This window comes from Athene noctua, chromosome 1, assembly GCF_965140245.1.
Source record: "Athene noctua chromosome 1, bAthNoc1.hap1.1, whole genome shotgun sequence".
In the NCBI taxonomy this organism is placed as follows: domain Eukaryota; kingdom Metazoa; phylum Chordata; class Aves; order Strigiformes; family Strigidae; genus Athene; species Athene noctua.
The window spans coordinates 28,378,434-28,392,159 of record NC_134037.1 but is presented as its reverse complement, the minus strand read 5'-3'; the positions used below and the strand labels follow the sequence as shown (position 1 = coordinate 28,392,159).

Genomic DNA, 13,726 nt, shown 5'->3' with positions numbered 1-13,726 from the left:
GTGAAAGCTCAGATTAAGGTCACTTTAAGATCTGTGTGCCAAATACTTCAGAAAAATATATCATATTCATGGAAAATTCAATAAAGTAAGATAGATCCATCTACTGCCCAAACAGTTTGATAGATGCTATGGGATAAATTATTAACAAGATGAAGCCTGAAAGAGGTTTTCAAAAATTAGTTTGAAGATAAGTAACATGCAATGCATTAACATTTCTGTTTACCATTTGAAAGTGTACATAAATGCTGAAAAAATGCAAGCCACTATTCCTAGTGCTATCCTATTTTTAAAGGGCAAATCTTTGGAAACAGTATTATTTGAAGTTTAAAAACATCCTCCATCTTTTTTTCTCCACACTTAATCTTACAATATGCTAGTACATATTTTCTTCACAAGGAAAATGTATAAAATTAATCTTACAATATAAACACTATAAACAACTTCCTTGAGACATATTCTGGACACAGAATTTCTGTAAAGACTGTATAACAATTCTGGGATAACTATGTAAAAATATGTACATTCATGCCAATGTCCTAGACCCAAGAAGATACCCAAGTAAGCTCTACAGAGGTTGTCATCAGTCTTGTCTGGTTAAGATTATGTCCAGCATTGATATTCTTGCTGTATTTCAACATAATCGACAAAACTTTTACTTGCTTTTATGCAGGAAGTTCCCAAACTTTTGCATAAATCCTCTCAGCTTATTTTCATTAGGCTGCAATGGATGGTAAGCATTTGAGTTGTAGCTAACCATGTGATTACTCCTGCCGTAGTTATTCGCTAAGGTCTTGCTTTTGATATCTGAGAGATGTGAACTGCTGTTGCGTGCATTTCCTGCAGGTTGGCTAGCATTTTCCATCTTGCAGAATGGCTCAAAGCGGCTATAAACACGCCTTTCACTCAAACGAGATCTGAGCTCCTCTTGCCGTTTTGAGCTTGCCAGCTGTGGTGTCATTGAACTTGCTCGCTGAAGAGCAGGAACAGGGGCACTTTCAGAACTAGTATTTGTGATGACTTCCTTTACATCTTGATACTGAATCTGTTCTGTATTAAATCTTGGGGTAGATGCATCTCCTGCAGTTTCTATGAACTTACTTTCAAGGGGGCACAAGAGAGGACATTTTTTATTGCTTTCATCAGATGGAGGTTTCTGAGGTTTTGGTGACTTAGGAGACTTAGGAGACTTTGTTGGGCTCCCAGTGACATCTTCTTTACTTCTGTTCAAGCTACCTTGAGAAGTTGATGATGTGTTTCTCTTTCTCCTTGGGGAAGAATCTGTCTTATTCTCAGAAATCTTTGGTTTTTGATTCTCTTCTTCAGAAACCAATGTGTCAGAACTACTACACATCCTGTAAAAGGCGGGACCTTTGTTTTTTGACAAGTTTTCCTTCTTGTCTGGTGTGAGATTAAGAAGTGACCGCAATTTCTGGGATCCTTTCTTTAGAAAACTTGGGGAATTCTTACTTTCTTTCTTTGATGTGCAATCCTTACAAGACTCCTCTTTGCTAGCTTCAGTGAGAGCAGCCATAGAGATTGCCTTGCTAGCAGCCGGGCTCTTTAGCTCTCCTTTGAGGTTCTTCTCCTCCTGTGGCAAGTGGTTAGTCACACTGTGCAAACTTTTAGAGCTCTTCAGCGTGTCTTCTGGAGGTTTTGGACTAACTGGCTCCTTAAGTCTATGCCTTGTCAATGTACTGTAAACATAACTGGATGCATGTTTGTTGGCACCAGGGTCTAATATTGACTTTGAATTAAACATGGGAAAACTTCTCCTTTTTAGCATATTTTCATTTTGAAGGTTCTTCAAATTTTCTGCATGTTTGTCTGCACACAGTGTTGTGTACAAGTAGACAGACGAATTCCCTGCTGCATTTGAATTTACACTAGGTTTTGTGTTGTCTGCAATATGAATTCTGTGGGTTTTTGGTGCATCTGATTTAAGTGGGACATTTGTGCTAAACTCTTCTAAAACATTATCTGTTCCATCTTCCACACTTGGAGCATGATTAGACGTCCCTTTAGGTGTTGCACTTCCTTCTGACCCAATTATAGTTGAATTTGAAGAACTTGCACAGCTGCTCACTTCCTGCTGTTCAGGTAAAGTTGGCTGAAACACCAATGATGATCGTAAGCGAGAATGAGAATACAGTGCATGAGCTTTAATATTTTCAGCTGTGTCATAGCTATCATATCTGTCACCCAAGGCTGACCCATTAGACTCTACTGGATAATCTGACTGATCATTCAAATATGACTTAATTCGCCAGTTACGTAGGAATGATTTTGTTGTGTGTTCAAGGGTCGGCATCCTTTGCTGCAGATGGCGGATATGATTATCTGTCCCATTAAAAGACCTCCGTACAATTGAATTTCTTTCTGCAAGATTTACCTTTGGTCGTGAAAACTGATCAGCAAAACTTTGCTGGGGTGTATTGTAGTTATTTGCATATCCTCCTCGTAATGAAGAAACAATACTAAGGCTATCAGATGGCATTTTCCAAGTATTTGATGGATTGTTGGCTCTATTAATAGATCTGTTGAGCAATAGGTAAGGTGTCCTTTCTGGCTTCTCCCCAGCATAACTATGTCTCTTCCAGTGCTCATTTTTTTCACTAGGTTGATACTGTTGGATTGGATTTTGCATATTAAAACCTGGATGAAATGGTGGTTTATTATAGGCTTGATTTCTCAAGCCGTATTTATCTATTTCATTTACTGCATATCTTCCATGAGTTTTCCAACAAACAGGATCTATCTTGTGAACCTTGTCTTGCCTACCAAAAAGGTTTCTTTGGCTAGAAACTGAAGCTAAGGAAGACACTGAGTGTTGGTATGTATCATTATCCCAGAGTGTCCTGCGACTGTTTACCCGCACTAATTCTGGGGCAAATGAACTAGGAACAGAAGAACGGGCGTACAGTGTCCTGAACTCTTCATCAAAGGATTCAACCAGCTGTCCTGTGATAACTTGAACCATACTGAGGTTGGTTTTTTCAAATGACCACATAAAGCTGAAAAAGAAGAACAAATGACCATTAGAAACAGTTCTCTTGAACTAAAGTATTACACTGGTCCTTCTTAAGAAAGTTTTCACATAAACCTGGGGTTTATACCAGTACTTTACAAATAAATAAATAAATTGTGGGCATGATTCATGTAATTTGGATTTGGAAGGTCTAATCTGAACTCAGCTGGAGACTTTCCACTGCTTTCAGTGGGAGCAGGAATGCGTCTATAACTACTTAATTGCCCTTATAAAAGGTGGATATTGCAAAAAACTATTCACAGATGTAGAACAGTGGAGTACAAATACTTAATGGCGCAAAATTACCTCTACAAAGACTATGTCAGGATTGACTAGATCCACTGTATTTACTCCTGAGTCAGAGAATGTTAACGTATAGTTAAATTGTGAAAAAAATACATTTGAAATAATATGCAGAACTGCTTCAACAGTTCTGAATGTACTTCACTCTAAAAACATATTTAAAAAGATGAACCGCAGAATTGTTAAGAAGTTTCTATTATGCACACCAGATTAGACATGAACATTTCTTTTAATTGCAGTGATGATATTCAGATGAAGGAAATTTTCCTCTTTTCTGTTGTACTTAGGTTGAACACGTGCTCAAAGCTAAGTAGATATTGCTACTTTACAGCTACAAAATGAGGTAAAATACATTAACATGTACATTAAGGATGTTTCAACAAGCCTAATATGGTGTCGAAAGCATGCAATTTGTAGATTACAACAAAGAAAAAATCTTTCGCAATCCTATTTTCATGAAAGAAGTGAAAGAATTAAATACTTGTTTTATTTGCATTTGTCTTCTTTATGTTAGAAAATAGGTTTGTTGTATTCACTTAAATAGCTTGCTGATTTCATTTTACTTGTTTGTTTGGTTTGTATTTTTCAGGAAATAATAGTGTGCTGACATTAAATCAAATCATGCTGCATAAGTTTTTTCTATTAATTTTCACAATTAAGAATAATATATTTTGTTATCTTTGAAAAAATTCTAAACTAAATTGAGTTCAGAAAGCAAGAATTCAGAAAGACTCCTCTTTCCTGTTATAAATCACTAGGTTCTTCTACAGAGCAAGCTTGATTTGTACAGAAATTGATGATTCCAGCCCCTGTGGTGCTAGGTCTTAAAGCAGTGTTATTTTTCAAAATGAAATGAGAAAAACTATCATATTCTCACAGACTAACTGTGTGTATATGTCAAAACAGAAAGACTCTCCCTGAACTCTCTTATACTGATTCATTTATGAATTTGTCACTTACCTCACTACCATTTATATACATTAGTCTGAATTTGGGACTGGCCAAGACTCAGAGGAAATAAAAAGCCAGATTTTCAAAAGCTTACAGTGGTAGAAATCTATGGAAGTCAGTGGCTGTAGATCTGGCACTCAGGCACTACACTGCCAGAAACTAATTCAGTAGACCAAAGGAGAGAAGTGTAGTATGAAAAGAAGAAAAATTATTAATAATGTGTAAGAATAAATTGTCCCTCTTTAACTTAGGTTTTTTCCAGCTCTGCAAAGCTAGAATTTCTTCCAGCCTGTTTTCACACATACACTAGAAATAAAATGGAAAGTAGAATAAAGAAACTTAGCCAAATATAAAGACAGACTATGTCAACTTGGGCAACTCTGAATTTGACCATGGTACACTACAGAGTGCCACAGAATAGGTCTATAATGTTAGCTTTAGAAGACTGTTATGACGAGGAACTATCCAAGAGAACTTATGAAATAATTTGGCAGCCTTTTTTGAAGTGGATGTTAAACAAGAATAATTCAGATAATGTAAGACAAATCAGGATTCTTCTCTCTTTAGCAAGTCTCCAGCCAATAGCAAAAGCTATATCCTTTATTTCATATTTGCGAAAAACTAACAGACAATCTCAAAATTTGTCTCTGTGTTAAGCTAGTTAGCAGTAAGTATCTACAATAACTTATTAAATTACAGAAAAGATCATCAAATTTGTTCATGGAGTTCACTGGAAGGATTTTCAGAAAGAGAAGAAACCCAACAAATTTGCAATAGGAGAGGTACTGAGATGACAGGTTTTCTACCGACACCTCAGTGACTGATCTTACCTGTAAGAACCATATATGACTTTCTTACAATCAACAAGAATAAATTTTTGTTCCATTTTTCCATGGAATTTTGCTCCTGTTTTAGAATAGTAATCTTGTCCTTTTACTGTCCGCACCCTCATGTTCTGAAAAAGACAATTGAAATACTTCAGTTGTTACACTATATAGTCCATATTTAGTATCCAAGGGTTTAAAAGTCAGAGGTATAGTAGGAGAGTTATATTATCGCAGGGAAGTAAACTCTGATCAAACTTGTCCCCTAGGGACCCAAAATGGCAAGTTATTGCTTTGTCTTCAAGACTGATGAGTTTCCCTAGGCCACAGAAAATAAAATTCTGCTTTTCCACAGCCACCACTCCCAGAAATGAGGTTCTGGAACAAGAAGTCTTCGACAAGAGGTTTTGTAGCATTAAAAAAAAAAAAAAAAAAAAAAAAAAATCACCTCATGTACAATATATAGATTTCCAGGCACCTCAGCTAATCAAAGACATCTAAAGAGCCAGGATCATTTTTATTTCAATTGAACAAGGCTGCTATATCTATAAACAGATACTCCACTCTGAGATGATCCACTGAATGATACCTCCTGGCACCAGAATCCCCTACCACCAGTAAGATTTCTCAATCAACTTTGTACCATAGGATCAATCACATTTCTAGAATCAGAGATGCTATCACAACATGCATAGGTAGCACAAACTATGCAGCATTCAAGTTTGAATTCTGTTAAGAAGCTTTATGTTTTACTCATGCGAACTCAGTAAATTGCACTTGGGAAATTTTCCACGTTGGATCTCAAAAATGTGGTCAATTTTTCCCCCACACTGGGGATGAAATTGATTCACCTAAGCTACTGTCTTTTTTTTTTTTTTTTTTCTTTCCCCCTCTCTACTGTCACTTATTTTAAGCTCCTACAATAAAAAATTAAAAGGAAATGTTACAACACTTTCTGGACTCTACTAATACGAATTTTCAAAAAGTTCTTACAACTATGTGGAATAAAAAGCATTTATCAGAAATTGTTACAGAAAGGTGTTTATTTATAGAAAAAATAACATTTATATTCAATGCAAACCAACCTAGAGTACCTACTTCATGTTCCTGTGAGATACAAAATCCTTCACAAGACCAAAATAGCTTGGGTTATAGCTGTAAATTACCACAACATTTACTGTAATTTCTAGCCTTGCAATATTTGTTCTAGCAAAGCTAATTTGTGGTCATTTACAAGTATTTCAGTGGGAACGAAATCTGTAGTTTAGCATTTGAAGTAAGAAAACAGAATCCATATGATTATTACACAGACTGTATATATGGAAATAGTGGAATATAAGACGTGTGAATACAAAATAATATCTTGCTTCATGGGACTGCTACAAAGACAGGTTGAAAATCACAGCAGACATGTGCTCTGTAAAGACCAGGTACAGATGGATTAGGGATGTTCATGAAGCAAAATGGGTAAGATTGTATCTAGGGTAAATTCAGGCAAATCAGGGGGATAAAATAAATTAGAATAGAATTAGAATTAGAGAGAAGAGAAGAGAAGAGAAGAGAAGAGAAGAGAAGAGAAGAGAAGAGAAGAGAAGAGAAGAGAAGAGAAGAGAGAAGAGTATTTCAGTTGAAAAGGACCTACAATGATCATCTAGTCCAACTGCCTGACCACTTCAGAGCTGACCAAAAGTTAAAGCACAGTATTAAGGGCACTGTCCAAATGTTTCTTAAAACACTGACAAGCTTGGGGTAATGACCACCTCCTAATGTCCAGTTTAAACTCCACTGGCACGGCTTTAAACCATTCCTACAGTGCCTGTTGCTGGATACCAGGGAGAAGAGATCAGTTATCTCCCTTTCCACTTCCCCTCCTCAGGCAGCTGTAGAGATGTTTAAACTTGCAAAAGTATTTATTATTAAAATATAAGTATTTATTATTATTAAAATATTAGTAAAATATAAGTATTTATTATTAAAACATAATGTTTATCTCTTAATTAGATAAATTAAAGAAGTATTACCTAGAAGTGCTGTACAATTTTAAAAGGTAAAAATTTTAAAAGTGAAAATACAGGTGGATGCTTAGATCTACTTTCAGAAACAGCTAAAACAATCAATAACAACCCAATTTGCATTATTGAATGGGAAGCTAACAGAATTTTGCATCTCTACCTGCTAGTCACTTTTGACAATCTAGCATTGTGTCTTTCAAGTTTTCTGCACACAAATTAGAAGTTTTCTTACCAATGAGACAATTTTCCTGCTTTTCTAGTGTGGTTTTTGTTGAACTTTGAACAAGCCAGTTCCACTAAAGAAAATTATACTTTCTCCAGCAGCTACTTAAGCTTTAGGTAAAAGTAATTAAATAAAAAGTTTTAATTTGAAAGTTAAAGAGTGAGTGTGGAAGAAGTAATTCCTGAAAAAAAAACCAGAAAGTCTGGATTTTACCCATTCTAAATATTATCACAAAAGTAAACCCTTATTTACTACAAAATAAAATTTCGTGAATTATGAAACTGGCATTTACTTCAATGACTGTTTTACACAATTCTATACACAATGTAGTTATATTTGTATGTGAGATTTATATTTGACGATATTAAATTATATTTATGTCATTATAATTTGAAAAGGTAACTTGAGAGGCAGCTTATACATTTTCAAATAACCATAACAAGTAATGCTGGCCTAAAGACATGCCAGTTGAACACATCAAATCTTACTGAGATAAAGTCTGATTGCTATTGGACAGGATATCACTTGTGAATCTGGAATGCTGGAGGCACAAGCAAGGCTGATGGCTTGCAAATCACCATATTATATATAAAAAAGCTTTGCCTTAGGTACTCATAAGTTGAAATATAACTTCAAGTAGGCATATCTAAAAAAGGAGTAAAATTTACCTTAAATAGCTGTTTTTTAAAAAAATAATCATAGTCACTGTTTCCTGTTCTTTTTTATTTTCCTTCTCTTCAGTACTATTCCTCCTGCAGCTTTTTTTTCCTGCTTCCTTAACCGTGGCAACTCTTTCCCTGTCTCAGTAGGTCACCCACCCAAAGATGGGAACATGGCAGCACTACAAAGGCATGTGCCAGAGATCATGCTCACCTTTCTCACAAAACACTTCCTTTTCCTCCACAGTTCATCTGGCATTCTTCATCTACTTCAAACCCTCTAATTAGGTGCCAGGGATGCATACTTTGAATAATTGCCCAAATACAGACAGTATTTGAGGATAATAATAACAATGCGTTCCAGTTAGGATTAGAAACAGTAAATACATATGTATTGAATTGCAAGCTCCATTTGGTATGAAATGCTGGGCTTGCCTTCCTACTTGGTTTCATCCTCAGGCTAGAGGACTCCCCCGCTAACAGCACTAACAGCAGCGTGTCGCTGATCACTGCAGAAGTGTTATGCAACACTGTGGGTAAAGCAATAATTCCTTTATGAATCCTGAGAGGAAAATCATGGGCAAACCATAAAACACACCTAACGAAGGATCCCAGCTAGCGTGATGGGACACACAAAGGTAGGTAAGATTGGCCACAGAGAGTCAAACAAAAAGTCTGTCTGGTCCTGTAATCTGCTTTTGTCAGTGACTACTAGTGGATGCATATGGAAAAATAATGTAAGCAAGGACTTGATGTTTTAGGTTTCTGAAGCCAGACACGGTATCTTCTTTCTCCTCCAAGAGCAGGGTGTAGGTTACACAGGGACATATAAACATGCTGTGGCTGCAGTTTAAGAATGGCCACCAGGGCTATTCAGTTAAATGACACCCAAATGAAGAGGAAACAAGCTCTAACCTCTTTTATGGATTACTGCACACCACTATCTTCCCAGAGAAACACATAAGCATGATTTAAAATTCTGAAGTATAATTCAACATTACACTTTTATTTTCATCCAATGTGATAGATAACTACAGTAAACATACCGGTCTCAAACATTTCATTTCAGCAGTTTTTATTTGTAGAGTCTGTTTTTATCAGTCTTCAATTACTCACCCTGTACTTGCTGTCAAGAAAATGCACAAAGAAGAAAATGGATGTCTACCTAATACTTAGCCTAACAGTTTTAAAGGAAAAAAAAGTCACATTTCTTGTATTGTTCATCATTGACAATATTATTTATTATCCTGTGCCTCTCTTCTTACTAACAGATAATCGTTGGTGTACAAATGTTAATTAGTTTTCAAGTTCACTTCTATTCTGACCTCGAATCTGATTCAGTGACCACTGAAGACAAAATCTCAATGACTTCACTGGAGTCGAGTCCCTTAGTACAGACATTTGCTCACAGACACAACATCATGCTGTGCATGTCTAACAACTAAATTTCACTTTGACTTGGAAGTACTGGAAAACTTATGATGATTTTGATAACACTGGTGAGACATAACAGGATGCAATCAGGTCTCAAGAGCAGCTCCTACTATGCATTTAAGCATGCGTATCTGGGAGTAGACTTCATAAATAGAAAGTAAAATAAATTCATTAGTGGTTCTATTTTCTCATTCCTACAATTCATTAAAAATACTGAGGAGTATCAGGCGATAAACAGTTCCTGCCAGATTGCTTTCAATATTCTCCTGTAGAAAGATGATTCTTCATTATTGCCTGAGAAGTAAAAATAAGTTTCTGCAGAGCACGGAGCCTCTGCCACATGCCTCACCTCCCCAAATAAAACATGAAGATCTGGCATCAGCTGAGGAGCTTGATTGACTTAGGCATTAAACAACATTGCCTACACTGTTTCATTGTTTCTAATTCAAAAGTAAGTTACTGCATTGAGAATTTTGGTGGTTCTGGGGATTGTTGTTTCCGTGATGCATTCTGCAGTGCAAATCTATTTCATAGCTTGCTGCAGCACCTGTCAGTAGCAGAAAAAAAAGCATCTCTCAAAACACTCAGCTATTAGTATTGACCTGAAAAAAGTCACAATCTGTAATGACTTTTCATCTTTCTATGCAAAGGAATTGCTGACTGAACAACAGGTCAGACTGGAGAAAAAGTTAATCAAGCTCATATAAAGATGAGGAAAAAAGGAAACATTAATTAATGGGGAAAAAATGTAGGCCAGTCAGCAAACAGATAAGTGGGGAAAGAGAAATGGGAAAGTATAAAAAATATATTGTTTATTTGGGTTCCACTGGTGAAGTTAAGGCGAACATTAAGTAAAAAACAACCCACAAGAAGAAATGCTGTAGGAGAGACTGAAAAAGCTCCTAGTAAACCCCTGATTTCATGTTCTCCTATACAGAATCCACATAATAATCACTGAATACATAGTCACTCAATTTTTTCAGTTATATCTTTTGATAAAGAGGGAAATGAGTCCTGATATGCAGACTACAGATAAGAAAAACTGTCTGCACAGGCATTTAATGTAGATTTGTGAATAAAATTCCTTTTTTTCCATACAGACTACTGAATTGTAAATCTGAATTCAAAAATACAGTCTTGCTCATCCCTGCATCTCAGTTTTTACTGATACAAAGGAAGAGAAAAAGAGTCAGAGAAGGCATTGAATCAGAAAAGCTTTACAGAAACTCCTCATCATGAGTGCATGGCATGAGGGAGTGTCTGCCATACTGCTGCAAGACTGAACCGAATCATGCCAGAGAATAACAAGACCAATGCTGCTGGTGCTACATCCTGAAAAAAAGAAATAGATTCATACATCTCTCTCCTCTTCCTGATTTCACTGAACAGAAGGGGAGGATCAAAAGATAAGAGCAGAAAAAGTTAAAGATGATTTGGTTTTTGTGAACCTTGGGGTGATGGGGAAAAAGAGAAAGGGAGAAAACTTCTCCAAAGTACTGACTTCTTTCATAGTCACCAGCAGTTTCTCGTCATCCTCAAGAAAGGCACAGGAGAATTACTGTGGGAGTAGTAAGCTTCTATTCCCAGAGCAACAGTCACTGGGAGTAGCACTTGGATGAAAAGACCATTAATTTGAAGAGCTTTATTACAAGCTAAACTGGAAACGCAGCACGTAACTCTCTTTGGCATCTATTTTTCATTTTCTGATAAACCTTGAAGTATTCTAAGTAAACCTTGCAGAGTAAAGATGTATTTTATTTCCCCCATCGGTACAAAACAGAAATATAGTATATATAATGTCACTAAAGAGGACCAGTCTGAACCTCTCCAATCCACACTAATTCATACAAAATCCACTCTAATGTATGTACATTAATTCTTTCGACCACAGTATAAATGCCTGTAGGTCTATAAAACCATACTAAAAATACAGCCTCGAACCCACCCAAAAGAAGTTCAGCTTTGAAAACAGACATAGATACACATTGCACAGAAATAATTTGAAAATGCATACTATGGCATTTTTTGAAACACTACTTTAAATTCATGCTCCTAATTTCTTTTACTTTGTAAGGATAAAACTCATGCCATAAAAAGACATACAACGTTTTTGGCAACCTCTATTGTATAGTTAACCCAAGTAACAGCAAATGGGGGTGTCTCAAGTTCCAGAGCATGGAAAATATTGCCAAATACTGACTTCATGAAGGCAATTGTGACTGGTGTTAACAGACCCCCAACTAATTTTTGATGTTTTCTTTCCAAAAGTTCCCATAGATCTGTGTATTAGGCCACCAGAGGGCAATCCCACACACTCATACACAAGAAACAAACATGGAAAGTGGTGTGGAAATAATTTCAAGTACATAAGACAACACTCCAGAGCAAAAACTGGTACAAAATACAGGTTTCATCCAAAATTCTAACAAAAGACCTTTTTCATCCTCACAAATACATCATACCTCTATCTGACTTTTGGACTGGGTTCTTAAAATGCATGCTGCTAAGAGCTTTCCTAATATTTTTCCCAGGAGCAAACATAGCCTAGCTAATTACAGAAACAAGGAATTGCAAATGCTGAACACGGAAGTTCAGCCAAGGCATTGCTCAGAACTTTGCAAACCATCTCTGGTAACGTCCTTGGAACTTCTTCAGTTCTATCTACAATACAGTAAATCTTGAAGTATTTATGAAGCATTTATGTCAGGTCAGTGAAGCTCATGGTTTGTATTCTAATCCTTGTTAAATAATAGGGTGGCATTGGACATCTTGCGAAAAATGTAAACTTTAGCCTTGCTATCTTTCTCAGAGGATAAAATTACATATCTCATGTATAAAAGTAAGACTCTCCAAGATATGACACAGACAGGCATGATAATACAGATTTCAGGAAAACAGTAATAGAATCTTGGGGCTTTTAAAGTATTTTAATAGATAATAACTTTAAAGAAAAAGATCATAAAAGGAAGTATGCAATTTATCAATTTACATAAGCTTTATGACTCTATTTGCAGGTACTTTAAGAGAAAGCAAAAAGAAGCTAAGTTTTTCAAACGTGTAGTATTTCTAGATACATAATAATGGAAAACTATATGACAAATAATATATGAAAAATTACATGATTTTATCAAACACTCTTGTTTTGACACATGAAAAAGATAACAACCTAGAGAGAAAAACATTTGTAGAGAAGGTTCTGCTGAGAGCTTACCTAGTTATACCTCAGTGAATTTGAAAAAGCAGTATTCAATAATCACTTTTTGAATAAACATCCCTTTTCATTAGGTTGTGGAGGAATGAGTAGTGATTGTTCATGTACAGGAACACAGGAAGCCTTACCCTGAGCCTCTGAACTTGACAGCCTTGTTTCTCCGTCATTTTCAGAAAGTGACCGAAGTTGGACTCGTCAAGCAGGAGATACACTGCAATCCCTCTAGCAGATGCCTCCACAATTTCTCTAAAGATATCCACATCTGTAAACATATCCATAACAATGGCAATGACCTGAATAAAACAGAAAAGACAGAAATTAATGTATTGTATAAACGTATATAAAACTCTTCACTGAAGCTTACACTGGGCAGCTACCACACTAACATTTTTTACACATCATAAAGTTCTAATATATACCCTGTGGTACCATTTAACCTGGAAGGCTTTTAAAGATCCCTGGATCTTCTTTTTGAGAAGTCAGGTGATTGCTTGTGTGACATCTGTGACAAGTACCAGTGTCTGGGAAAAAGGTGTTGTGGGTGTGTGTAGCGATCAGTTATATGAGAAAAAGGAGATCCAGTGGAAGAGAAGGGAAGGGGAAACAGTGATACAAATATGGTGGAAAACATTAAACCATCAAAATATAACAGCAGTGTGCATAAAAAAAAAAATGCAGACAATGTTTTTGTACAGTGGGCTTTTCATCTTTCATTATCTTCTCTGAAATAATCACGAGATGAAGGATTCAATAAGCAGACATTGAAGAGATAGAGATGTCGAGGACTTCAGGATCCACACTGATTCAGCACTCTTACTGGGATGAAGCTTCCTCAGCTGGTAAGAGATTGGTTCAAGATTAGAGCACTGAACACCAGCTACTGATGCCCTTCAACATATGGGGATAAAGTAAGTATTTCTGACTGGGAAAAGCAATGTCCTGCTAATGGTATTTTGGAGATGATATACTATTGACATATCATTAGCAATTTGGGGAAGAACTAGTATTGGAGCATTAGAGGAAACAAGAGGGAGAACAGGTATCTCTCTAACTTTTAAAGATAATATGCTTATCCACTAGTCTT

At 36.1% G+C, this 13,726-nt stretch overlaps 1 protein-coding gene across 1 annotated transcript in view; it reads right to left on the bottom strand.

Annotated features, from left to right (window-relative positions):
- Positions 1–652: 652 nt before the first annotated feature.
- Positions 653–13,726, bottom strand: part of FAM83B (family with sequence similarity 83 member B) — a 44,960-nt gene continuing 31,886 nt past the window's right edge. The window contains exons 2-4 of the mRNA XM_074922431.1: positions 12,771–12,935; positions 5,110–5,234; positions 653–3,011 (exon numbers count right to left, since the gene is read on the bottom strand). Coding sequence (XP_074778532.1) covers positions 653–3,011; positions 5,110–5,234; positions 12,771–12,935 — 2,649 coding nt within the window. The remainder of the gene's footprint in view (positions 3,012–5,109; positions 5,235–12,770; positions 12,936–13,726) is intronic.